This window comes from Penicillium malachiteum (assembly GCF_028827825.1).
Source record: "Penicillium malachiteum strain IBT 17515 chromosome Unknown utg000001l:1.0-8184562.0:1.0-8186909.0, whole genome shotgun sequence".
NCBI lineage: Eukaryota > Fungi > Ascomycota > Eurotiomycetes > Eurotiales > Aspergillaceae > Penicillium > Penicillium malachiteum.
Genome location: NW_026643094.1, coordinates 7,382,303 through 7,406,851, shown reverse-complemented (window position 1 = coordinate 7,406,851; position 24,549 = coordinate 7,382,303). Strand labels below are relative to the sequence as shown.

The window sequence follows — 24,549 nt, the reverse complement described above, 5'->3', positions numbered from 1 at the left end:
AGTTTAATGTTGCCTGCCTACTAGGTCGCACATGCTGCCTTGGAGTACATGCCCAGGTTTATGGGTGCTTACTACTGAATTATAAGCACAGCTTGAGCTTATGATCAGATCACTAAGCCTTCAAAGGTTCTTCAATATTTGAAGGTTCCATGTCGGTCCAGGTGATAGTACTGATGCTTGGTCTCTATTAGAGTCTTGGAAGTATCGACCTAAACCCTTGGATTGATATGAATTTAAGAAGGACTCGGACTGACTCGAGACCAAATGATCAATCGGATAATTTCTGGAACTTGAATTCAGAATGCTATTCAAACTCAGAGTATAAATTCTTAGATCTATTATGCTACTACCTGTATGTTAATGCACATTCGCCAATGCCTAAATTGGGTTCGGATGACTAGAGAGATGATATTGGGCATCTCGGCACAGATGCTGCTCAAGAAGACTGGGCTCCGCTACTTGAGCTAACAACTGGAGGATACCTAGTACGAGAGAATTTCCAAGTTGAAATTTTTAAATGTTGGGAGTTTTCCTGTTCAGTCAGCAGTAACCCCGGAACAAGTGGTGGTATTATAGCAGCTTCGAGTCGTTGGAGTCCTTGCTGCCCGTGTTTGTTTCATGACTTATTTTTAACAAGGAAATGCGGGACAGCCGAGTCAAGAAGGTGGATTATGTAGTCTTGTAATGTGACCTTCAAAGATTAGCCAACACATATGCACATCTGTGCAGCAGAACAAAGCCGAGCAGTGTCAAATCATCGCCATTCTTATTGTTAACTATGTACCTAGGTACAAGCACATCCTCACGCCGTACTTCGTGCGGCCGTAGCAGCGAAATTGGGAAAACTTGGAAAATTCACGGATATGTCCCCAGCACTCAAGCCCTTGAGTGCTTGGCCAGGTGTGTTCACATCCTCTCAGACAGGGATGTTCACATACTTCCAAGGTTAAGTACTTAGTCAGTAGTATCTACAGGTGACTGATAATATACACCTCTTTGTATCTAAGTACCTATGGACTTACCTGGGGGTTACCTGGAAGGAAAGGAACCTTGGAAGGCTAGCTGCTGCATGTATAGAGTTCGATATAGACAGCTGGTAGCCTTAGGTATAAGCTACTAGTAGGTATAGGCTGATTCTGCCCATATTTTCTGTTATTATATCCACGGGTGTAAGTAAAAGTGCAGGAACCCAATTAGTAACTTTTAAATTTTGTAATCTTGGAAAGAGGACTGGAATATTCATAAGTCCGAAGTCAAAGACTATATTTAATGAGATGTCATTCTCAAGCACTTGAGTGCTCCAAGCGGCTTCAAGTTATAGTCAACCCTTTTAGTAACCCGTGAACTTGATTCTTACTAGTAGTACACCACCTGGGCAGTCTATTGACAGTATTTTGCCTAAAGCCCGGTATAATATACGATCATGATAACCTTGGAAAACTTGCAAACCATATCCCTCCTTAATATTATGTCCATTTATTTGCTAGTAGGTATTTTTTTCAACTCGGAGCAGAAAGGCGCTCTGGCATACATAGATGGCACTGTGCTGGCACATATGCGTAGGTATGTGCATAATTCAACTTCAAGTTGAAGTTATTCATGAGATGGCAACTTGAAACTTGAAATCACTTGAGCACCAACATTTGAAGACATCCATTTGAAATAGCGGCCCCGGGTTTCCTTCGTACTAATCGTGTCTGCAGCTCTCCGTTATTCCAAAACCACTAAGCAAGCATCAAAATCAACGGGGCTTCCTATCTGATATATTACAGCCAAATACTATGAACTATTCCCTAGCAAGATACAATTGGGATTGATGACACGAGGCGCATGCATAACTGACGGGGCAAGCTAAGAACCTTGAATTCAAGTGTTGCTAGTGGCTGCCAGCACTTGAGTGCACATGACTAGCTGTCTAGAACATGTTTGAAGAGATGATGTACTCATCCGAGTCACATCAAAACCTGGCCATAGAAAAACATTCAGCGGTCATGTACCAAAAGTTCCCCCGTGTCCACGGCCCCGGAGTCCCTGTGGAGTAATTTGAAAAGTCCCCAGGCACTCTGAAACATTTACATGGCCTCCGCCCATGAACTGATGCAGTGTGATGTACCATGACGTTGCAAAAGTCCTGCTTCTGTAGCTGCAGGTGTGCCCAACTTGAAGTGCGGGACCAATATAGATAGATACCTTATAGAATAATCTAGATTTATAGTGATATTCTGAATAAAGTTGTAATTTCAAGTTATTTTATTAGATATAATACGATAGAAATTTCAAATCTATATTATTCTTTAGATATTAAAATAATCTATATTCCTGTAATATATAATTCTAAAATAACTTCCAAGGTTAGATTATTCTATAAAGTACTAGTACTATCTGTATGTGACGAGTTATAAATCTTCAAATGTTTTAGTTCCCAAGGTTCAAGGGGTTTAAATATCTAGATCAAAGGTAAGTATGTAGACTATTCTAAGTGAGAACTAGATGATATCAATCTAGATTCGTCTAAATATAACTGTTTCTATCAATATATCACTGATGCGCCATCGATACCCCCCCTCCACCTGGGCAGGACCTGGTAGAATCTTCGTAGCTACTAGTGGCAGAATGAAAATGGCCAGAACAAGTAGATCAGTCTACTAGATATCCACTATAACTGTGCACTTAAGACCATAATAAAACACACCTCTTCTAGTTCAAAATGTTTCACCACTTGATCCAGAAGATCCAGGAGTAACTCACAACCAATCCAGATTAGCCCAATCCGCCACCAGTAACCTCGCGGAATGGCCCTTAACCCCCAATCTAGTATAATGCAGATCCATCTAGTAAACTCCGGGTTTGAGCATTCCGTGAGGTACATTCCGCCATTCTGCGAGCCGCCTGCCCGCATATATGCGAAGCAGCCTGCTTTTCCAACCTGAAGGTCGTGAATTTTCTTCCCATTGCCCGAAAATAAGACTTTCAGAACTGTTCTATTTGAAATTTTGTCATCAATTATTGTCATAGTCACAATCTTTCAAGTTCTTCCATAGTTTCAAGCCAAACCTAACAGCCAAAAAGAAAATGGGACCAAAAGGGGAACATTCTGGTCGCCACAGGTGGAAATTGTACAGTCCAAGTTATTTTAAATCTTCCGAGAAGCAGGAAAAGAACGAAAAAACTAAACACGAACCCGACCAATCTGACCGATCCGAGCCTCCAAAAGATCCATCGCCTCCAAAGCAGCACGATGGGACAATTTCGCCCTTAGCATCGCTCAAAGCCAAAGATGTCAACACCGTGGAAACATTTCTTCTTACCACGAGCGATGATCTCTGGACTAACGCCTTGAAGAAACTCCCTCCGAAACTCCAAGAAAAGCTCCGAGCAAGAGGCATGGACGAAAAACGAACGATTTCCATGAGAGACCAGGTCGAGGAGTTCAAACAGGAGGCTGGGAGACTGCAGGAATCGAGCAAGGGAAAAGATTGGAAGTTCTCCTTGAAAGGGCAAGATATTCTAGTCAGAGATTTGACTACTCGGATCGCTGGATGGGCAGTTAAGATCGGCGATATAGCCATTCCATTCGCATCAGCAACGTCTGTCGCAGCTGCAGTGTGGGGGTGTGCTACTCTTTTCCTCAAGGTAAGTTCGCCCCTAAAGTTGAAAATTTCGAGGCAATACTGATCACTTAAGTCGAGGAAACAGGGGATTCAGAATTTTGATACCGAGAAGAAGGCTCTACTATCTATCGCTGAGAAAGTCGCACAGGCGATGTTTTTTGGTCAGCTTTACTCCAACACCTACACCCACGAGCGCACAGGGAATTTCGACGTCATCGCCAATCTTCGCAAGGCCACCGTGGATTTATACATCTGTGTGTTGACACTGTTGGTCAAGTCTCTTGATCTTACATCCAATACCGTCACCCAATTCTGTCGATCGATGTTCGAAAACCATAAGCCATCTGGCATATTATTGGATTTGGCAAGCCAAAAGAGTACTTTGAACGAAGCAGCTGGTTTGTGTGAAGTAACGGCTAAAGCACTTCAGGATGAAAATTTCAAGAATTGCCTTCGAGACACCGAACTTTTCCAGAGGCAATACTTCCAAAAAATCAACGAAAATGAGCAACGGGAAATTCGGGACTGGGTCTCCAATGTGCCATATGCTTCGCATCGTCGGGAGATTGAGGAGAACCGAGTCAAAGAGACGGGTAACTGGCTCATTCAACATCAAAGGTTTCTTGATTGGATACAGTCATCTTCATCCGAGGTGTTATGGCTTCAAGGATCCCGTAAGCCTGCTCTGCTACCTAGTGCTCCTTGTGATGATATCTTAACTAACATAAAGAAGCTGGGACCGGTAAGACTTTTTTGACTGCAAATGTTGTGACTTATCTCGAAGACCATATCGCTTGTACGGGAGGCGGTTTTGCTTACTTCTTTTGCAACCGAGATGAAAATGACAGGCGTAGGTCATCACCGGTTCTTCGAAGCCTGGTTCGCCAGCTTGCGACGACAACTTCTATTGACAAATCGATACGAGGAAGTCTGCAAAAGCTATGGAAGAAGAGCAAAAAGGAGAATTTAGACTTTGGCCGCTCAGATTGTCAAAATCAGCTTCTCGAATCCTTCGATACATACCCCACAACTTTTGTTGTTCTTGATGCGCTGGATGAAGTCAATACGGAGGACATCCGAGTTCTTTTGAAAGATATTCGCAATAACATGTCAAAAACTGAGAATGTAGTCAAGCTCTTTGTTGCTAGCCGACCCGAGGTTGGAGTTCCTCATCGCCTGTGGCCCACAATTACGATCCAATCTCGAGATAATTTTGAGGACATCAAAAAGTACGTGGAGGGAGAGGTCGAGCAATTCATTGATGACTATCACCGTGACAGGTTGGATGAAGGATCTGAGTGCGTACCGGCGGTGGAGGAAAAGAAAGACCAGATAATTCAGGACGTTCTGGATAAGTGTGACAACATGTGAGCACATCATGACCTCAAAAAAAGAGCTTTTTACTTACAAAAAATCACTAGGTTCTTGTGGGCTGCTCTCCAGGTTAAGCGGATTCTGGTAGATTGCCACACTGTTGAGGCTATTGAAAACGTCCTCGGAGTTCTTCCAATGGGATTGGATGAAGCGTATGATAGAATCTTCGAGGATATCAAATGGTTTCCCGACCCCGATCAAGAGCTAGTTGAGCACACCTTGAAGTGGATTTATGCTGCCCCTGGACTTCTTCAAACCGAAGAAATTCTGTCCGCCATTCGTGTCCGAGTCAAATATGGCACTCTAACATCCATCCATTCTGTCAACAAAGAAACTTTGCTATATATGTGCAGGAACTTGTTGATTGTTGATTCAAACAATCATTGGAGGTTTTGCCATCTTTCAGCCCGAGAATACCTGGACAATAAGGTCGAGTCTACTGGGAATTTCTCAGGAGCCCGTTCCTTTTGCGCAGAAATCTGTTTCCGCACTTTGCTGTTGTCGTTTGATCCGCAACTTGACGACACTGTTTTCGCTCAAGTCGATTGGGACGAGGAAGACAATCATGATCGCTTCGAGAGTCCATTTCATCCTGAGAATCGTTTCTCTCGACACTGCCAGACTTACTGGCCTTTCTACGCAAAAACAAAAGGTTTAAAGGCTTCACATCGCCTCCCTTTAGAGCAATTCCTTGGATTTCTCCGATGAAGCTAGTTTCTTCTACCTTAAGTGGTTCGGTTATGTGCTTGAGTCGAATTTCCAGGGGTTCGATTATGAGGAGGTCGCTTTTCTCGAGCAACGCTTTGTGTCCGACTATGAAACAGAATCCTATTCCGGGGATCATCGAGATGGAGATCCAATAAAAGCACCAATCTTCATGGTTGCGTATTTTTCACTCTACGAACAGTTGCGGGAGTGGTATGAGAACAGTGCGATAAACCCATTTCAATCGACCGACCATGGGGATTATCTGTTGACCTTCGCCGTAAGATCCAGCTGTATGCCATTGTGTACAGCCCTTATTGAAAAGGGACATTCTTTTGATGAAAAAGAGCTCCAACTCTGTCTTAGTCAAGCACTTCTCGCTGCCGCCGATCAGGGTGACATTGATATGGTGAAATATCTTATTGGGGAGGGTGCAAATGTGAACCTTCCAGTCTTATTCCGGTCCAGTTGATGTCGCTGCTGGAAGAGGTGATTTTAATTAAGGGAGATACTTTATGGAAGAAGCGAATGCAGTTGTAGGAGATGCACTTTTTTGGGCTGCCGAGCCGGAATCTAAGGAAACAGGACTTGATGTTATCAAGTATCTGATTGAAAACCACAAAGCAGACCCGAATTTACCGCCCAACCGCCACAGCTATGCAGGTGCATTTGTCGTTGCCGCAGCATATCGTCGGCGTGATATGATCAGATATTATTTGGAGGAAACAAACGTTGATGTGAATGCTGTATATAGCACTGGCTCGTACGGTAGTCCGCTTTGCACCATGATCTCCCATGGCTCGCTTGAAGATGTGAGCTACTTTATCGAAACAGGGAAAGCGAATGTCAATCTTCTGCATGAGGTTGGAGGGTGTGGGAGTGCACTTGCTCAGGCCGCTTTTTTGGGAAAGCTCGAAAAAGTCAAGTACCTCGTGGAAGAGGCTGGAGCAAAACCTGATCTTCAACTAAAAGTTGGAGACTACGGCAATGCACTGATTGCGGCTCTATTTAAAGTGTCTGGCAAGAACAACTATAGAATTTTCGAATATCTTGCGCCTCACACCCAAGTCAATCTCCCCCTTTTGTGTGGAAGATACGGCAGTGCCCTTGCTGCTGCTTTTGCGCTCCATCGCCCTGATAGTAAAGTCAATATGGATATTGTGCGTCTTTTCATCGAGACTGGAGCTGATGTGAATATGCAGCATCGGGTCGGAGAATATGGCAGTCCATTTTTGACCGCTGCTTTCTTCGTGACTGATCTGGACATAATACACTACCTGGTTGACGAGTGCGAGGCAGATTTACATGCTCTCCATTCGACTGGAAATTATGGGAGTGCTCTTGCTGCTGCTGCCAATGGTGGGAATATGGAAGTTGTCAAATACCTCGTGGATTTAGGAGTAGATGCTGATTGTGAGCTTCAAGTTGGAGCCTATGGCAGTGCTCTTGCTGCTGCTGCTGCTGGTCGATACTCGGACCCAGCAGCTTTCAAATACCTCGTGGATTTAAGAGTGGATACCAATCGTGAGCTCCAAGTCGGAGCCTATGGCAGTGCGCTAGTCGCTGCCGCTGCTACAAAAAAGCTGGAGCGAGTGCAGTATCTTGTTGAGAAAGGGAATGCGAATGTGGATCTTTGTCTCAGCTCTGGATCTTTCGGAAGTGCACTGGCCGCCGCCGCCGCGAATCGCAACTTCCAAGAAGTCGAATATCTCGTGGAAGAAGGCAAAGCGAATGTGAACCTTCTTCTTGCGTTTGGATCTTTTGGAAGTGCATTTCTCGCTGCTATCATCTCGCCTTTCGACGTTCCAATTGACCAAGAGATCATTGAAATTTCCCGACAACGAGGACTCGGATTGTATGTAGATCTCGCAATCCAAATTTTAGGCGACGACGTTACCCGAGTGGCTCTTGCCGCAAGTTTCGCACCTCCTTGGTTGCGAAAAGATGCTTTTGGTATTGTGAAATATCTGGTGGATGCAGGAGCAAATGTTGATCTCGAGCTCCAAGTTGGCGCTTACGGCAATGCTCTAGCCGCTGCCGTTACGATTGGAAATCTTGACCAAGTGAAATATCTTGTGAGGAAGGGGAAGGCGAATGCGAATTTTCAACATAACACCGGGTCTTTCGGGAGTGCCCTTGTGGTATCCATCATTAAATATTCCAAAATCCGGAAGCTTCCTGATGATGTCCATGGTATCCAGGGGATCATTTTGAGCCAAATTGATCGCATGAATTTCTACGGTCGCTCCATAGCAAGTATGAACGATGCAGAGGCTCGATCTAGAGTTGAATCTATGATGCGTTCTCTGGTTGATATTATGATCTATCTCCTGGAATCAGGAGCCAATGCAAATCTGCAGCTCAATGTCGGTCCGTTTGGCAGTGCACTGGCTGCTGCTGCTGCGACGGGGAGCTTGTGGCATGTCAAATTTCTCGTGGAGAATGCCCAGGCAGATGTGGACCTTCAACTCAATAATGGGTCCTATGCCAATGCTTACGAGGCGGCAGTTGCCCATGAACATCTTGACATCGCAGAATATCTCGCGCAGACAGGAAGAGACTCCAAGCCCACGAATTTGGATACTTGCTTGAAATAGTCACCTCGATCTCTTTCATGATCTCAGTCACCCTTACTTTATCTCTCACTTCAGCTATCTCTTACTTCAGCCTTATATATGACACTTAGGATTAACCAGGGGCAAGCTAGACGGCCAAAATTCATATAGAGATATGGATTTTGGTCGTTTGGCCATTGTAGGCTTCCGTACCCTCTAGACATGTTGGCTTAGAGTGACTTCAAGTTCAATCTTGGAAGTTCAAGTTTATACTCCTTATCCTGCTAAGCTATGTAACGTGTGTTGCAGGTCATAACTTGCCGGCAGTGCCCAGGTGTTAGATCACGTGGTCTGTATAGTTCAGACCAAGGTGGCTAGGTAGATAGCTCTCGACGTGTCGGGGCAGACTTCCCCTCCGCGCGCTTCCCCCCATACGTGTTCTTTCCTGTAGCTGTTCCAAAGACACACCTCCTAACACCAGGTGGTCAAATATTGTCTAGTCAGAGTCCCTAATGCCTAATAGGTGGCTCCAGTTGTTTCTATATTTCCTTTTCGCTTTTCATTTATATTCAGATCTTTGTTTTCTTCCTCTCTTCCTCGTACTAAGTAATACATGCAATATGCAAGTGCCTAATTGGGGAGCGGAATATAGATAAGTCCGACTCGGAATCCTAGTAGCCGTATATATTCTAATAAGCCTTGAGGCAACCTGCTTAGTATTACCCACAAACCACTTCTATTTCCACTGATTGTGAGCTACCTGAAGCCTAATCCAAATAAGGAAAACTAAAATTTTCAACCAAAGATAGAAATCTCCATGGCAGAATACCCTCAAAAGCCCTATCGTGTCCTCGTGATAATCTCAAGCAAGAGTGCCCATTGGGAGCAGGCATAGCCAGCATCAGAGGAAATAAAGCTCCCAGCTGTTAAACTCCCCCCGAGACAATAATCTACTTCCACCAGCAGTAGAGAACAGTCAACCCCCTCCCCCTCCCGAACTGAGACCCCTAGCCAAAACAAGGCAAATACGCGTATTCCTTGTATTCGATATCGCAAATACCTCTTATGATTTCGCCGAGGCACATTTACCAGAGGAAAACAAACTCTCCCTGCTCTGATTGTTCAGATGAGTTCGAAACATAAGGCTTATCCAGCGGATCTTGGGGCACAGAATCGGATCAATAAGGATATTGCGGAAATGCATAACAAGGAGGGTTGGGATAGTGTTCCACCATTTTTTGTGGATTATACTGTTGGTGCTCCGGTTTATATGAACCCACGGAACGTATCATTACTCGAGCTTTTTTGACGTCTTTACCTTTGAGATTTGTGTCAGCAGGCATATGTATCTACCTGGTCCAGGTTAGACTATCAGTGGTCACTGGTAATTCTCATTGTGATTCAAATATTGTGGCATTGTATCATTGAACCGTAGAGTTGTATAGTACATCTGCGACTGAGTCCCAGGATTCTCGGATGACATCGTTTTGTAGAATAAGCAAAATGGAGAGAAGAAGAAAAAGGCAGGACAAAATTAAATCACATAGATGGTTATACAGGCCAAGAAGAACAGGAAAAATAGCAAGCCATATTAAGATAGTACAGCCCGCTATAAAAGAATAGAGAAACCCTCTCAAAAGGCAATATGTTCATAAGGGTATGAGATAGACGCTGAAATATTGTCGTGTATGCAAATGCGAGGTCAAGATCTTAATCTAGGCCAACCCTCAATTAAGACCAAAGTTCGGCAAGAATGTATGGGACAATGACGATGCAGGCTGTCCAGAAGACCATGATAGATCGGAAGGGGAACATGAGTAGCTGAGTCACTGGGGTTTCGCGGAAAAGGACCCAGATAGCGAGGAAAGCAACAGTGAAGAAGTGTCTGACGAGGACTAGAGGTTGTTTGAGGAGACCAGCGAGCATCAGGACAGGCTGATCAACAGCACCGATTTGGAAATAACGGAAACAGCCGCGCTGCAGAGCTCGAAGATTCACATCATCAGCGGCGAACAGCATGTATAAAGCCTGTGCGAGAATATTGATAACGGTAGAAGACTTCTTTCTTAGCCAGTGGAAACGAGCAAGTTGCTTCAAGACCAGTTCGGTGTCTTCAAACGACGGCACAGTTTCCGGACTGAGCAGCTCGCGGATCACGCAGACATCATTCAATGCCACAGTCATTCCACCACCCGTTAATGGATGCCGCATGTTAAGCGCATCACCCAGAATCATCAGACCAGCTGTCTTATTGGTGGATGCGGGCAAGAACGAGTTTGGCATAGACCGCAATTGTCCCTTTTCCAAGGCATCCAGGAATGGACCCTGGCACTCCTTTGGAAGGGAAGGCAGAACGGAATTCCGCATGTAGCCCTTCACACCACCATTCTTCACCGATGCAGCGGGGAGGTTATCCGGGATATCGATCAGGATTCGGGTCTCGTGGGTGCCAATCTGGTACATCAATACCGGCGGGATATCGCTGAGAAGTACGTGACCATAGCAAGGGGAGGGGAGGGGTGCATCGATCATTTCCAAGCCCCAGAACTTGGAACGGCGGCTGGGTTTGTGGGGGTGGTGACCATCGCGGAATTTCGTATCGTAGCCGTTAGCGACGACAGTAAGTTGACCGAAATAGCAGTCCTTCATGTCATCCGTAACACATTCAACGCCGAGGACCTGCTGCGTATGTGTCGAAGTAACCAATCCTGTGGCCTTTGTCTCAACAACCGTAACATTGGGACAAGCCAGCGCAGCCTGGCGCAATTTCATAACGAAGCGACCATGGTGGAAGGCACGGCCGCGGGGTTCCGGCGAGGAGGGCGTCTCGCGAGGGTAATCGAGGTTGACAGGATCTTCGAAATATGAGATATAGTATCCTTTCACGGAAATTGCATCAATTCCTTCCAGACACTCCAACAGGCCCAATTTTTCCAGCGCTTGCACGCCACCGGGTTGAAGTAGTTCACCGACAATGCGATCGGGTTCCTTCATGGATGATTCGAGTAGGATCACACTTCGGCCTTGTCTTCCCAATGCGACTGCGAGGGCACATCCCAGAATACCGGCGCCAATGATCACGACATCGGCCTCGTGGTATTCGATGCGACGGCGGGTAGCTTGTGCTTGTGCTTTTTCTTGAGAGTCAACGGCATGGCCGTTGGAGAGGGAGGTCATATCGGAGTAGAGGTACTAGTAAAGTTAGAATTAGAAAATAGGCGGCCGTGGCCGCAAGGACATAATCGAAGGAATTTGTAGTAGTTGTAGTATGGGCTGATCATGAAATTCCAAAAGAGAAAGGGGGTGTGGCATGACATGTGAAAGTCTCTCTCCGCCTTTGTTATCAGTGATAAACTATACGAAGTAGATCTGATCATATTATACCTACAGTCCACTATATCTACAAGTTTAATTCAAGATTTTATGTCTTAAATGATTAAATAAGATCAATTATTGTATGGAGTAAAGCAAAATGGATTTGGAAGTGTAACTGGTTTTGCTCTCACATTAGGTGTCAACTGGTCAATATTCATCTCTAGATCTAGACACCGGAAGCTTATAGACTAAGTCTACAACAAACATAGCTCTATGCTGAGATGTCATAATATTACTTTTTTATAAGTTAAATACAGTCATAATAGTCTATTCCAGTTGCAATAAGAGGAAGCAACTGGAATACCTCTGAGGCATAAACTCAAAAAGGACAAAGCAGTTTCGACCGTGAAGCAAAACCACATGTGCCAAGCCAAGATTGTTTCAATGTTAGTTAAGGAACCGTTCAAGGCACTTCTCTATTTCCTTGTGTTGGAACTTGCGCGTTCCCTGTAGATATCACCTTCCCCCTCTCCTACACATGACACACAGATGCACATTCTTCCATCATGTCCTCCATCCCTCCTGATAAGATAGTGAGGTCCGCAGATCGGCATCCCAGTCATCAAATGTAGCCTTGCCGTTCTTTTGTAGTGTGTTCTTCATCCGTGTGTATGTGGTTGTGGTTGTGGGTAGGAAGTCAGCTTGTGATCTCTCAGGATCCGTTCTAAGGAGTTCTTCTCCCCAGCCGTCGGAGGCATCTACATTCACATTCGTCACCTTGTGTTCTTCTTGGCTGATATTGATAGTATCAAGGAAGCGGTGTCGTTCGATAAGACGAGCGAGAACTTGAGGTTTACTTTTTCCCACTCAGATAAAGCGAAATTTCGATGTTCAACTAGCAGGAGATGTTCAGCTAGTAGGGGATGTTCAGCATGCAACGAATCAGCGAAAGAGATCACTGATGAAGGGATCATTGATATCGCGGGATATAATCCAGATATCTACATATCTGCCAGGACTTTCATATCCACTTCACATACCACCTAAACTTGATGAACCATGTAATTGTAGGAGATGGATAGATGAACATTGGCAGTTCACTCTACCTGAACTAAGTACCGTAGCTATAAATGAGGCTGCCATGATTATGCCGCCCGAATTATATGCCTTCTTGAGGCGTTCTCATACACATAAAATGGAGAACATGTTCGGTGCAGGTGCCCAGGTGGCTTTGCTTAAAATTTGCTCAACCCATACGATAGTCGATGAAGATGACCACAAGATATCTTTCAACGGGGCAAGTGAATAGCGGGTGAATCTACTATACGACTTCTCAGTTTTTATCACAAGGGCTGATCATGAATTCCCAACTCGGATGGCTCCGCGTTTCGCCTTCCCTCCTTGGAAGGAAGCTCATTTCAATTTTATCTGGCTTTTCAACCCTGTCATCAGGCATGTAATTGTCCATGGCAGAGATTTTTTTACCCTTAATCATGCACTCAACAGGTTGTATCTCATACCTGGTGCTTACATAACTGCAGCGATCACGTCCAAAAAACTGTTGTCTTCTTGGATTAGGTTGATTCTCACTTTGCCATAGCCAATTGCAACTCCTTTTGTCCCTGGACTTGAAGTGTCCCATTGGTATTCGAGACCTGGCTTGAATGCGATGTAGTCAAATATCCACTCTCTCTTTGTGCAGAGATGGTTGCCTGCGCCGGTGTCTAGTAGTCATTGGCGATAACCTGTAATATCAGGCTTATTCGGATTGGGGTTAGGCAGAGTAGGTATAAGGTACCGGAAGTAGCAGACGCCATCACTCTTTTTCCACTCTTCATATCTTGAGTATTGAAATGCCCTGGGATAACGTCGTAAAGCTGCTGTCTCGTAGCTCCGAGTCTTCTCTAAGGAGAGACATGGTTTATAGTCCAGATATTCAAACAGGTAAATAAATACATATGGATCCTGAAATTCCGGTATTTGAGACGCCATTTGGGTCAGGTGTTCTGTCATGAGGAGAGGAGGTTCAAATCCTACGTCCACATAACGCCTTCTTTTCAATGCACCATAGAAACCCCTCATGGCAAGGCGAGCATGTTTCTAAAAGGCGGAGAAATTGTCTCAACTCGCTTGTAAAAGAGTGGAAATGGCAAGATGCCTCCAGACGTGATGGGCAAATTACTCTGATTCGCACTCTGATTCGCAACAATGAACACAGCCTGAGCGATATGAACATGAGGCTTCTACGGCAATTCATAGAGGATATTGACAAGGTGCTTGATATTTTGTCCCAGGGAAATGTGATCGTCTTCACAAAAGAATGATGCTTGGATGCTTACTGTGATATCGGTGATGTGGAACTTTCGGCAGGGAATAGCGCGAAGACATCTGGACTGTCTTGGGCGATAAATTTGTCTTGTATGGTGCTAAATCCAGTCCACCCTAGGCTGGTCTGGAAATATTGATGAATGTCACTGAGTGACAACCTTGGAAGCGATGGTATTTTTCAAGTACCACGAGGCGAGAAGGAATGGAAGAATAGATAGTGCCAATATAACTGAATTTAGCCGTGGTCACATCTGGCGACAATGTTCTCACTGGCAGTATCCAGGCGATTTTTCAAGTCCTTTTGGCACTTGCTTATCCGACGCTCATTATTCTGGCTCTTTCTGACTTTTTCTGACTATGTTTCTGCAAGTTGGTACTTCCAACCTTTGGGTTCTCATCAATCGAACCGAGATGGTTAACCTTCATAGATTCAACAGACTGATGAACACAGCTCTTGCACGGGAGAGAGACACTCCTTAATGGTGTCAAGAGTAACTGCATGCACAGGTAGGTAACAGGCTCATCAACCTCAGCGGGTTCGTCAACCTCATCAGGCTTGTCAACCTCAGAAGAACCTCAACCCAAATTACCTAAGGCCTCGCTCGGTCTGATAGCTCTTCATCCAGGAACAGTTTCACAGTAGCCCAATTCAACTTCGACACAATTTCTTGAAAGACTGCATGTCTCCCAGTCTGAATCCTGGCCACTGTAGAGTAGCGGTGTTTAGGCAGTCATGAATTCTCGTCACAGTCTGCCCATCACGAATAGCAAGAGGTTTGAGCCGGAATGCTCAGTCTATCTCTGCAGTCGTGCTTGCCGCCTATGCGTAGTTTTTGAGGTTTTACAGGTCTTTCCTGGACTTGGGCTGCACAGAACTGCGTAGGAGCGCTCTCTAACAGGGTCCATCTACCCGATGACCCGGTAACCAAACAGAATATCATGGAACTCACACTCTTCAAAATGGTCACATCGCAAGACTTCACGAAAGGCAATCAGGGTCGCCAATACATCATCCGCGATCTAGTTCCCGTTATTTGGGTCGTTTGGTCAGATTGCGCCATGAAGTCGTCCAAGAAGCTCCTCGAAAACTGAAATATAAATGTCCCGCTTGGAGGAAGTCAAAACTTTCAAATACTAGTAAAGATGATGAATCATGGAAGATAATGGTCTGGTTCACAATTTTTGATATAAGCCAGGTTTCTGCGGCGATTGTTGGTATACATAACTTCGAAGATGATCTGACTTGCATGTTCATCGCTGTCTATGAGTTCTGCCATCAGCAGACAGGCCGGTGCTCTAGCCTGTGAGTGATATCTGCTTCCTCTTTAAAGCCTCCTACTTCGCACGTCAAGTCGATTGGAGCGCCCACAGTGCCCTCGCGGGTCTTACGAGACGTGGGTATCTGGGCACGTTTGGCGCGACCATTAAGACTGCTCTGGACTGCATTTGCATCTGGCGGATGACAGCGGTAATTAAGTCCTCTTATACTGATCACCTTCAGATAAAGTCTGGCAATTTCCAATTTGCGTTCGGATTATTGCCTTGCAGACGCAATTATGGAGAGTGAATGTGTCGTCGTTGTAGGCAAGATTCATGTCTCGGAGCTTGCAAGCGTCAAGAAAATTGTACTGTATACTTGGAGAGCAGGGACGCTGACAATGCACAGGTGATATCGTGACTGACATTTTCGAGTTCATCGTTATTTTCCTCGTCCTCCAGCAAAACGGTTAAATGTTGTAACTCGCAGCACTCGATTCAACCCATGCCGCCAGATCCAGGCAATTCTTGTTCTCCGAGTCAAACCGTGCCAAGCTCATTCTGAGATTCTATGAGACTGGAAAGTGCACATGTGTCAAAACTCATCAAATGCAACTTGAAGATGGGTTCTGTGGGCAGATCTTAGAGAATTTTCAGACCATCACACTTCCCCACTTTTCAGGTTTTTGCATGTATATTTTATCCTTCCATAGAATATTGGGTATTCTTTCTGATCACTCCTGCAAGGCAAGATACTCGATGTGTTGAATAGCTCACATACGAGGAAGCGGAATAAACCAAAGAAAGCATATTCCACAGCAGATGAAGCACTCGAACTTCAACCGTAGCATCCAAGTGTTCATTAATGAACTTAAATTCCTCAATTAAACCAAGAACATCAATCAGGACCTAAGTAGAGTGGTCATATGTTCTCTATTGCATGCCCTGAAATTGTTCAGCACTTGAGTGCTTTGAGCAGTGTGATTCGTTATCAAGTAACATGGCTACCCCAAGGGCCTGTTGTTGGGCCATTTTGATAACAAATCATCTGCCAGTGAGTCGCAAAATGATATGTTTTCCGGGCCCGGGAGAGCCGCTTTTTCTCCTCAGATCTTCCAGTTGACACAGGTATCCAGACCTTTACACTCTAGATATGTCAGCTTGTAGCGTTCCTGTGGATTTCTGTGTGCACACAGCATTGGACTTCGGGTCCACGTCGCCTTTCCGACAAAGTATTCAAGTTGTCTTGCATTATGTTGACTCCGGGCTATTTCCTGTCTGAAAATAACGGCCTATACAATTCCCAGTGCTCATTCCAGGATCAATTCATTGAAATTTGAGAATGAGAGTCAACCTCGGCGGCTAATTTGGAGACTCTTTTTCCAACCCTCTTATGAGGGGCAAGGAGTATCGACGGAGCCTGTGCGCTCCCGGGCTTGAAAAAGTAGATGAGTTATTCGATTTGTCCAAATCTCAGCTGCGTCTCTCTCGACATCGGCGACTAGGTTATCTGCCCGAAGTTTCTTAATTTCGGCGCCCGGGGTCACTTGAATAGCTGCTGTCCTCTTGAACATAGTTGAAAGAAGATGAGTTCAATCCCAGGGTTATTGACAACGCTGGTAGACGAGGGCTCTCAGTCTGAAGTCAAGGTCGAGGCTCCATTCGCAACTGCTGATGCTGCAGGATTTCCAGAATTTTTTTTTGACGGTTCCTTCAAAGTGATACATTTTGCAGCCTATTTTCCCTGTCCTAGATGAGAACAAGGATGGACAAAAGTTTGAGTCTTTGAGCACTCTCAAAATGCCCTTGATGGAGCTACCGCTACTAAATTTCAGTAGCACTGGCAGACATGACGGTCTTTGACTTTTTCCATGTCGAAGAACTTGAACGTATCCACTGCGTAGGTTGCAAGAATTTGCCGATATAGCAAGCAATCTTCTCCTTTTGTGGATGTCAAATCTTGTTCAAAGTTCCAGGGGAATAAAGCGACATCCCAGAAAATGGCAGCAAGTAGTCAGTGCTAGTGTGGCTTAAGAGACATCCACCAAAAAAGTCTAGGTCGAAGCAAAGAGGCCACCGGTATGGTTTGTTGTTGCATGTGTTCCCCCAACGAAATTTGTATGTCGATGAATAGGATTAGCCTTGGAAATACCATCTTTGGTATCCGAGTCTTTGTAAGATTCTGGTGTGCTCCACATAATATCCATACGATGAGCTTCCAAGATTATGTCTAGACTGGGTTCGCATAGCCCGATGGAAAACCTCATCAACTTCGTCTTCGGTTGTGGCAGTCTCTGAATAAAAAAAAATGAGCGCAAAGAACTAGATATCTCATTCTCTGGTTTAATGGGATGCGCGGTCTGACTTGTGCCAGTGTGAGTGCAGTTTGAGATATTCTGCTGGAGAGCCACCACATAGTTGACGGAGGGCAATTTCACAAACAGTTTCTTCTTTATTGGCGGCTTTCTCATCAAAGCTGTTTAATCATGTCAACTAGACAGCCTCATAAGCGCTCGGGTGCCAGTGCATCATGGAGATGGTGGTGGTGGTACCTACCGGACGTCAAGCTACCCTTGGCTTCTTCCATCTTCTCCATGCTGTCATTCTCGCCTTCACTCCAAGATTAGTCGGCATCTTCAGTGTTGCTGTGGTGAGTTTCTCCACAGTCGCATCCTGCTTAATTTCAGTATCAAGATCGTCACTAGAGGCTTGAACCAGAATGTGAACCTATTAGCTTGATGGTTATATGACAAGGTTGGTTAGTCCATAACAGCATACATTTTTAAGGGCTTGTATTCCTGCTCTTCAAGTTTGAAGTGTCCTTGTTAGATATGCATTGAATAATGCATCACCACACTAGGCTGCAACTTCAAGAAGGACATATCATCGATCTGCACCTGGGCACTGGGCAGAATGCTTCTCCACTCCTCATGTCTCCGGGTTTCGTGGATTCAAACTCTTAAATGTTTCCTTACAGCCTGTTTTTTAGGCCATCTGAATAGCCTCAAAACAGTCCTTGCCAAGCAGGCCATGCCGTAGTATATGATCTCTGAATAGTACATAAAATATCAAATAAATCAAGGATGAAAAGGGTGATATAACCTCAGGACAGTGTTAGAACTAACACTGTTCTGAGGGTGAGGAAGGGAACAAGAAATCTTCCAGGTGAGAGAATTGCCCGTGAATTCGCTTTCAAGATTCTGAAGGAAATTGCCTATTATTCATACATCCGACGCAAACAAGGCACAGTATGCAGACAAGATACTGTGCATTTGCTGGTGAGTCAATACTAGCAACAAATGACAGCAGCCTCGGCTACCTTCCAAGGCTAGGATGTTGAAATTTGCAGAGTTCTGCCATTGAAACCTGTACATTTTCACCGTCATGGGGTTTGGGGTTGCAACATTTGAAGTTGTTGTGAGAAGAATGGGGTTGGTCACTAACTTGAAGTAGTTGAAGCCTTGTCCGATCGAAGCCAACTTGAACTTCTCTACAGCCTTCAGTGCTTGAATGATTGATCACAGTTGCTCTTTGTTCAATGGTATAATACAGTGTTGAGACAATTATATGTACATAAGAATATTTACACCGCCTTGTAGTCGGTGCTTTGGCGCTTGTTTAAGCTTGTACTTCAGTCCATTCTTCACTCCTTGAGGAAGTCTTCTTGACTGCAGGCTTCTCATGCCGTCGTTTAGACCTTTGCGTATGACTGTGTACTTGCTCCCCCTCGGAAGCTTCTTCAGGGTTTGTTTTCCTGGCACCTCCCTTCGACTGCCCTTCAGATGATCCCATGGGCTGGGGGTATTGAGGATGCTCCGGCACCTTAGAGGCGTCGCGGATGACAGATCGTTCATTCCATGCCTCCACCAACTGCGGCCGAGAGAGCTGCTGGCGACAAGACAGGAAATCAAATTGCATCTCCTCGTCAAACTCTATAATCTCTGCTTCAAGTGGGCCTGTAGGCAGCTCCTGTTTGTACACACCAGGACCATCAGCGCTAATAGGTGACATAGAAGATCGGTTCCGGGATGCCTTCTTCAGCTCTGGGTCAGCCGCGAATTGGGACCAGTACTTGGATCCACCATGCTTCTCTTGCAGTGCGGTGAGGATCGCCTGCAGAGTCTCCACACTAGACGCAGAGTATCCCTGCTCCATATAAGGTACTAGTCGTTCGGCCTCAACGACAAAGTCACGACTGACTGGCTCGTCGCGAGAGAGGACAGTCATCATACACCACCAGATACCGCGGGCATTACCAACATGTGTGAAAGCACGCAGGAGCATCTTGAGTTGAACTTGGTTGAAACCATAGATCTTGCGCCATTTTGACATGTAAATAGCTGAAAGAAGGCTGATGGCGACAAAAGGACGACGCATGGAGATCATACGACGGGCAACAGCGGCAGAAGCATGGTGCTTGAAGTTGAGTCGCTCGTTTTCGACACAGATCTCGTAGAATCTGAAGAGAGCCAACTTCACAACTGTACTATCACTCACTCGATTATGTTCCAATTGCATGACTTGCTGGAAGAAGATGGGTGCAAAACGATGATTGCGGTGGACGGAGTTGGCGTCGGTATACAAATCGTTGTTCCAAGAAAGCCAATGCTTCTTGATCAAAAGCTTGGATGGGCGAACAGCACTTGCACCGCGACGGAGAAGTGAAGCGATGACGCCGAGTTCGATTTGAAGGGGCTTGACGGGGTAACCCTTGCCGACTGCCTGTTCAAGAAGCTCCTCCACCTCGAGGTATTTGCCGACATGAATATAGTGTTCCATTCTTTGGATGATGGGAATGTATAGATTGATGGAGCTTTTCTGCTGCAGATCACTCATGCTCTGATGGAAGGACTTTTTGGCTTCGTACTGGATTGGTGACGTGCTGTTTTTCTCGATGCGGTAGTATTCAGCACCAACACCCATGATACGCCTGGACATGGCGACCATTCTGTATTGTTTCTTCGCCGCTTGCATCATATTCCAGAGTCCTGTAGGGCTGTCCTGCATAGCCGCCCGACGTTCTGCTAGAATTCTCATCATTGTGTCTTGATTGATGCCAGATTTCCACTTGTAGTTGTCGGCAAGGGTATTAAACTGCTGGATGACATCGCTGTCACATCGCTCCACCAAACCTTCAAGCATGTGTCGGTGGAGGACTTCATCAGGTCGAATCTTGAACTCTCTAATGCAAACCTCCAGAAACTTCCACACCTCAGTACCCGAGTGAACAGGCCAGTACTCTAGCCAAACCCGATCAAAGGCCCGATTGAAGTTGGGCTTGTCGTTGGTGAATCCCAGGTCATGCATTTCTCGCATTCCATCAAGGACACCGGTCCAATCGCATTGCAGGGCTCTGCAATGTACCAGAAGACCAAGGGTACGGCATCCAGGCTGGACGTCAAATTTTTGGTGCATATCACCGACCACAGCTTCCGCATCCTCGTACTGTCCTGCTTCAATATATGCCTTGACCAGCGCATTGAATACCTTCGACGTTGGCTTTCGCCCAAGCTGGTTGAGCTCTGCCAGAACCTTCCGGAATTCAACATTGACCAAATCAACATTCCGAGTCCTTTTCCATAACCCATCCAAGTATATCCCGCAAAGTCCGCCATTTCGGTCATTTGATATGCGAGTGTAGAAGAGCCACTTGGCCTGCGATAACCGGTTGGACTCCATCAATAAGCGAATGACAACTTCAAGCAGGTGTTCGGGGAGTGTAAATGTATCACGGTATTTTTCGTAGATGGTAGCTGCAGATTCGATATGACCCTCCTTGGCAAGAACAGTAATCATGGAAGACCACAGCTGTGTGTCTACAACTGATACTAGTTCAATGCGACGGTAAATGGACCTTGCAATGAAAACATTACCCGCCTTGCAGTTTGCAGTGAATATTTGGTAACCAAGCGCTCGCCTGCTCCATGAAATAGCCTCGTCTTTATTATGAGTGGTGACCTTCAGAAACAGGTTCGCGGCATCAATGACTCGTTCCTGTTTGAGAAGCCGTTGTATTGACTCTTCAGTTGAAGGCATACCCTCCACACGCCGAGCCTCGTCCTCTTCGTACTCCCGATCCATGGCGACTCGATTTTGGTGGTTGCTTCTCGGGTCAACGTAGGTGAATGGAATGTTGGATTGAGGTCGGTTGTTCATATTCAGAGGAGGATGATTATGTATTGAGTACTGCTGAGGATGTGACATTCCACTTTCATGTTCATGTTCGGGAATGCTCTGATCCAAGTTAAACCCGGGCACCTCACCCTGACTCTGTGGCATAGGTCTGTGTTTAAGAGATTCCAGTCCCATGAACTCACCAGCCTCTGCTGCCTCCATCATCACTGCAAGGCGTTTGGCAGAAGCTGTTGCATCGTAGTTCGGTGCCGAAGTTCGGAGCGTACGTTTGTTCTCGATGATTTGCTCAGCCACACGGATTCGTCGATGGACATCGTAGGTTATAGCGGCCACGGTGCAAAATGTGCCGACAGACCCTGCGAAGGCCAATTGGCGAAGTACACGAAGGGCATTGCGTGAAGGGACGGCCGGTGTTGATGTCGTGGCATTGGAGAACATGGTGTGCGCTGGCCGCGGAGACGCGCTGGAATTACCAGCTTTTCATAAGGGCTGCAGCAATCGAGGACGAACAGGAAATTACTGTTCAAAACGTCCTCTACGCAAAACAAAGAGCCAGTGAACACAGAGTGGTGCCACTCGGCAATTGCAGATGGTAGAGATGAAGGGTAAACTCGGGCAACTTTTTTTGGAAATCGAGAAAAGCCGCGCGAATGGTCCGTGTCGCCCACCGTACAAGATTATCGGCCCGATCGACTGATGAAGGATAAGCTCAACACTAGCATGCAGTATAGTACGAGAGCTCGATAGATGTTTAAGTAGCAAAAGTCCCATCGTGTATTTTGTCTAATAGTTGCTAGGTATCTACATAGGAGCAAAATAGATGAACAAGATAATTTTCATCTACGATTACTTCACCTTAAAAGCAATTGATCTTCCTCACCCTCGCCATCCTCGTTAGCCTCAACGCCAATGTCAAGTTCTGGCTCATCATCGAGGGTAACTGTAAAATTATTAGTACTAGATGAGTGATAATTCGAAGTAAGTTCAGTCTTACCGTGGGATCGAACGAAAAAGGATAAAATGAGCACAGCTCCAAAGCATCCAGTCAGAATCACAAAGACCGCTTGAGGGAATGTCCCAACAGTCAAGCTATAAATCAAATTCAATGAAGTCGGCGCAACAATTCGAGCAAGAGCATGCAAAAGACCTGTTACACCAAGCAACTGTCCAACTTGATCGGGGTATACATGTTTGGTCATTGCGGACTGCAGAGTAGGAGGTCCCATCCCACCAAAACAGGCGCCCATGGCCGAAAGAAGCCACTGAGGGCCCGTCGTTGATAGCGAATAGCCAACGAAGCCGATAGTATCCAGTAAAACAGATACCCGGATAACTATCACATCAAGCCTGTCGCACCCGACAATCTTGCCCTCGCTCTCGATGGGAGTGCGGAAGAACCGGTTGATAATAGGGTAGAGCACGAAGAGATTGATCGCGCGGATGCCATTGATGATTCCAGCAAAAAGACTCATCTGTACATCACCCCATCCAAGGATAAGTCTTGCATAGATGACGATAACTTGTACAACTCCCATCGCGACGCCAAAGACAACCATATCTATCGCCGCCAGCATGAGGATATTCCGGCGCAGAGCAGACGTTGCACCTTTACGATTCGGAAACAATGCACTTGGGCGTCCAACTGGCGGGAAGAGGATCGCAAGTGGTGTGATCAAATTCATAGGGTTAATAGTCTGCCATGACAACCAGGCTGGTTCGTCCGCGTCAGTTGTCTTCAGGCGGTCCCGGGCTCTAGCCGCGAGTTGGGATTCTTTGGATAGGGACTCGGGAACAACAAAAAGAACGGCGAGGGAGAAAAGAAGATGTAGTGTAGCACCCACGTAGAACACAATAAGCGAGGTCCCCATCTTGTAGATGATGTATGCTGCTCCGCTGGGACCGGCCGCAACGCCAAAGAACAGCACACCGTGGAAGTAACCAAATGCTACACTTCGCCGGTCGGGACTTGTACAATCAGTGGCATATGAGTGAAGCAGCACTTGAGCACCAGTGATAGAGCCTGCTAACCCATCCATCAGAGATCCAAGGAACAATAAGTTCACAGAGACACGATCCGGCCAGGTGCCCACAATACAACTAATCAATTCATTGCATGCAGCACCAAATCCACACAGAGCGAGAATCTTAGTACGGCCATATTGATCAGATAACCGGCCGAGCCGAGGACTGATCAGCGCTGCGACAGTGCCCGTAATAAGATTCATGAACAGCTGGAAGCGAGCGACTTTGGCTTGAACCTCGGGAATTTGACATTGGGGATTATCATCGCTGAGGATAACTGGAGGATATGAGAAGTTCGGGTCTTGGGCGCTCTTTTCGTAGAAGTAATTGCGACAGATTAGATCTACCACCAGGTTTACCTTGGGCACCGCGAGAGCTCCGAAACCGATGGTGTAGATGAGCGCGAAGGGGAGAAGCCAGTAAATCTAAAATGAAGAGCAATGATCAATCAGATGAAGTTCATGCACTGGTTTAATTGGTTCATTGATTCATTGAAACTACTCACACTAGGTCGCCTCCATTGCGACCAGGGATCCGTGCTTTGGGATTCCTGTACATCCTCGGGCCATTCGTTATCAGGGTCATTGCTGGCCAGCAGCGGCTCATGGTGTACCTCTAATAAGGTCCCATCTTCTGTGCGACGATTTTCTGAAATTCTTGCAGTGCTCTGTTGGATATCCAGAGCGGCATCACCGGCAAACAGTTCTTCGTTCTCCATAGTTGGACAGCTTTCCAGACATGCAAGATGCGCAGACTAGCGGTACATGCTCAGAGAAGAACTGGGAGGGGGAGATCAATATATTGGGTACGCAATCGCGTCAGTGCAAGGATATCAGGGTTGGTCAGCAAATAACGGCGAAAATGAGCTAATGAGGGGGTCTAAGGTATTCGGCCCCCGAACAATCCAGCAGAATGTTTGGTTTCACACCCGAGGTCTTATCAGGATTTGGATACTTGGTCTCCACATCGGCGATAAGATTCATGTCCGAGATTGGAGACTTGATGAGAAGATAGTGATTTCACTTCTATTTCATTTCAAGATTCTTGGCCCAAATGGAAATTGAAACATCGAAGGTCTGATTAAGACATGGCCTTCAGTAAATATTTGAATGGCGTCATTGGTATAGTAGATATGGAGGCTATACTGCTGCTCACGTGCACCGAGCTCTACAAATTCTACATAGCTCCGGCCTCAACGAACTATGCATACACCGAGTCATGTAACACATTAGATCCATGCTGATCTG

At 45.9% G+C, this 24,549-nt stretch overlaps 4 protein-coding genes across 4 annotated transcripts; 1 reads left to right on the top strand and 3 right to left on the bottom strand.

Annotated features, from left to right (window-relative positions):
- Nucleotides 1-3,072: 3,072 nt before the first annotated feature.
- Nucleotides 3,073-8,851, top strand: N7483_002725 (ankyrin repeat domain-containing protein; the record flags this gene model as incomplete). The annotated part of the gene is made up of 7 exons (XM_057086162.1): nucleotides 3,073-3,633; nucleotides 3,685-4,285; nucleotides 4,342-4,978; nucleotides 5,033-5,273; nucleotides 5,668-5,970; nucleotides 6,293-8,197; nucleotides 8,819-8,851. The coding sequence occupies 7 exons, from the start codon at nucleotides 3,073-3,075 to the stop codon at nucleotides 8,849-8,851; spliced, it is 4,281 nt and encodes a 1,426-aa protein (XP_056952311.1).
- A 1,125-nt stretch (nucleotides 8,852-9,976) lies between these two features.
- On the bottom strand, nucleotides 9,977-11,422 carry erg1 (squalene monooxygenase erg1; the record flags this gene model as incomplete). Its single annotated transcript, XM_057086161.1, has 1 exon — nucleotides 9,977-11,422. The coding sequence occupies one exon, from the start codon at nucleotides 11,420-11,422 to the stop codon at nucleotides 9,977-9,979; it is 1,446 nt and encodes a 481-aa protein (XP_056952310.1).
- A 7,341-nt stretch (nucleotides 11,423-18,763) lies between these two features.
- Nucleotides 18,764-21,718, bottom strand: N7483_002723 (pentatricopeptide repeat protein; the record flags this gene model as incomplete). Its single annotated transcript, XM_057086160.1, has 1 exon — nucleotides 18,764-21,718. The coding sequence occupies one exon, from the start codon at nucleotides 21,716-21,718 to the stop codon at nucleotides 18,764-18,766; it is 2,955 nt and encodes a 984-aa protein (XP_056952309.1).
- A 413-nt stretch (nucleotides 21,719-22,131) lies between these two features.
- Nucleotides 22,132-24,020, bottom strand: N7483_002722 (putative tetracycline-efflux transporter; the record flags this gene model as incomplete). The annotated part of the gene is made up of 3 exons (XM_057086159.1): nucleotides 22,132-22,220; nucleotides 22,275-23,727; nucleotides 23,808-24,020. 3 exons carry the CDS (start codon nucleotides 24,018-24,020, stop codon nucleotides 22,132-22,134), a joined length of 1,755 nt encoding a protein of 584 aa, XP_056952308.1.
- Between the last annotated feature and the right edge of the window lie 529 nt (nucleotides 24,021-24,549).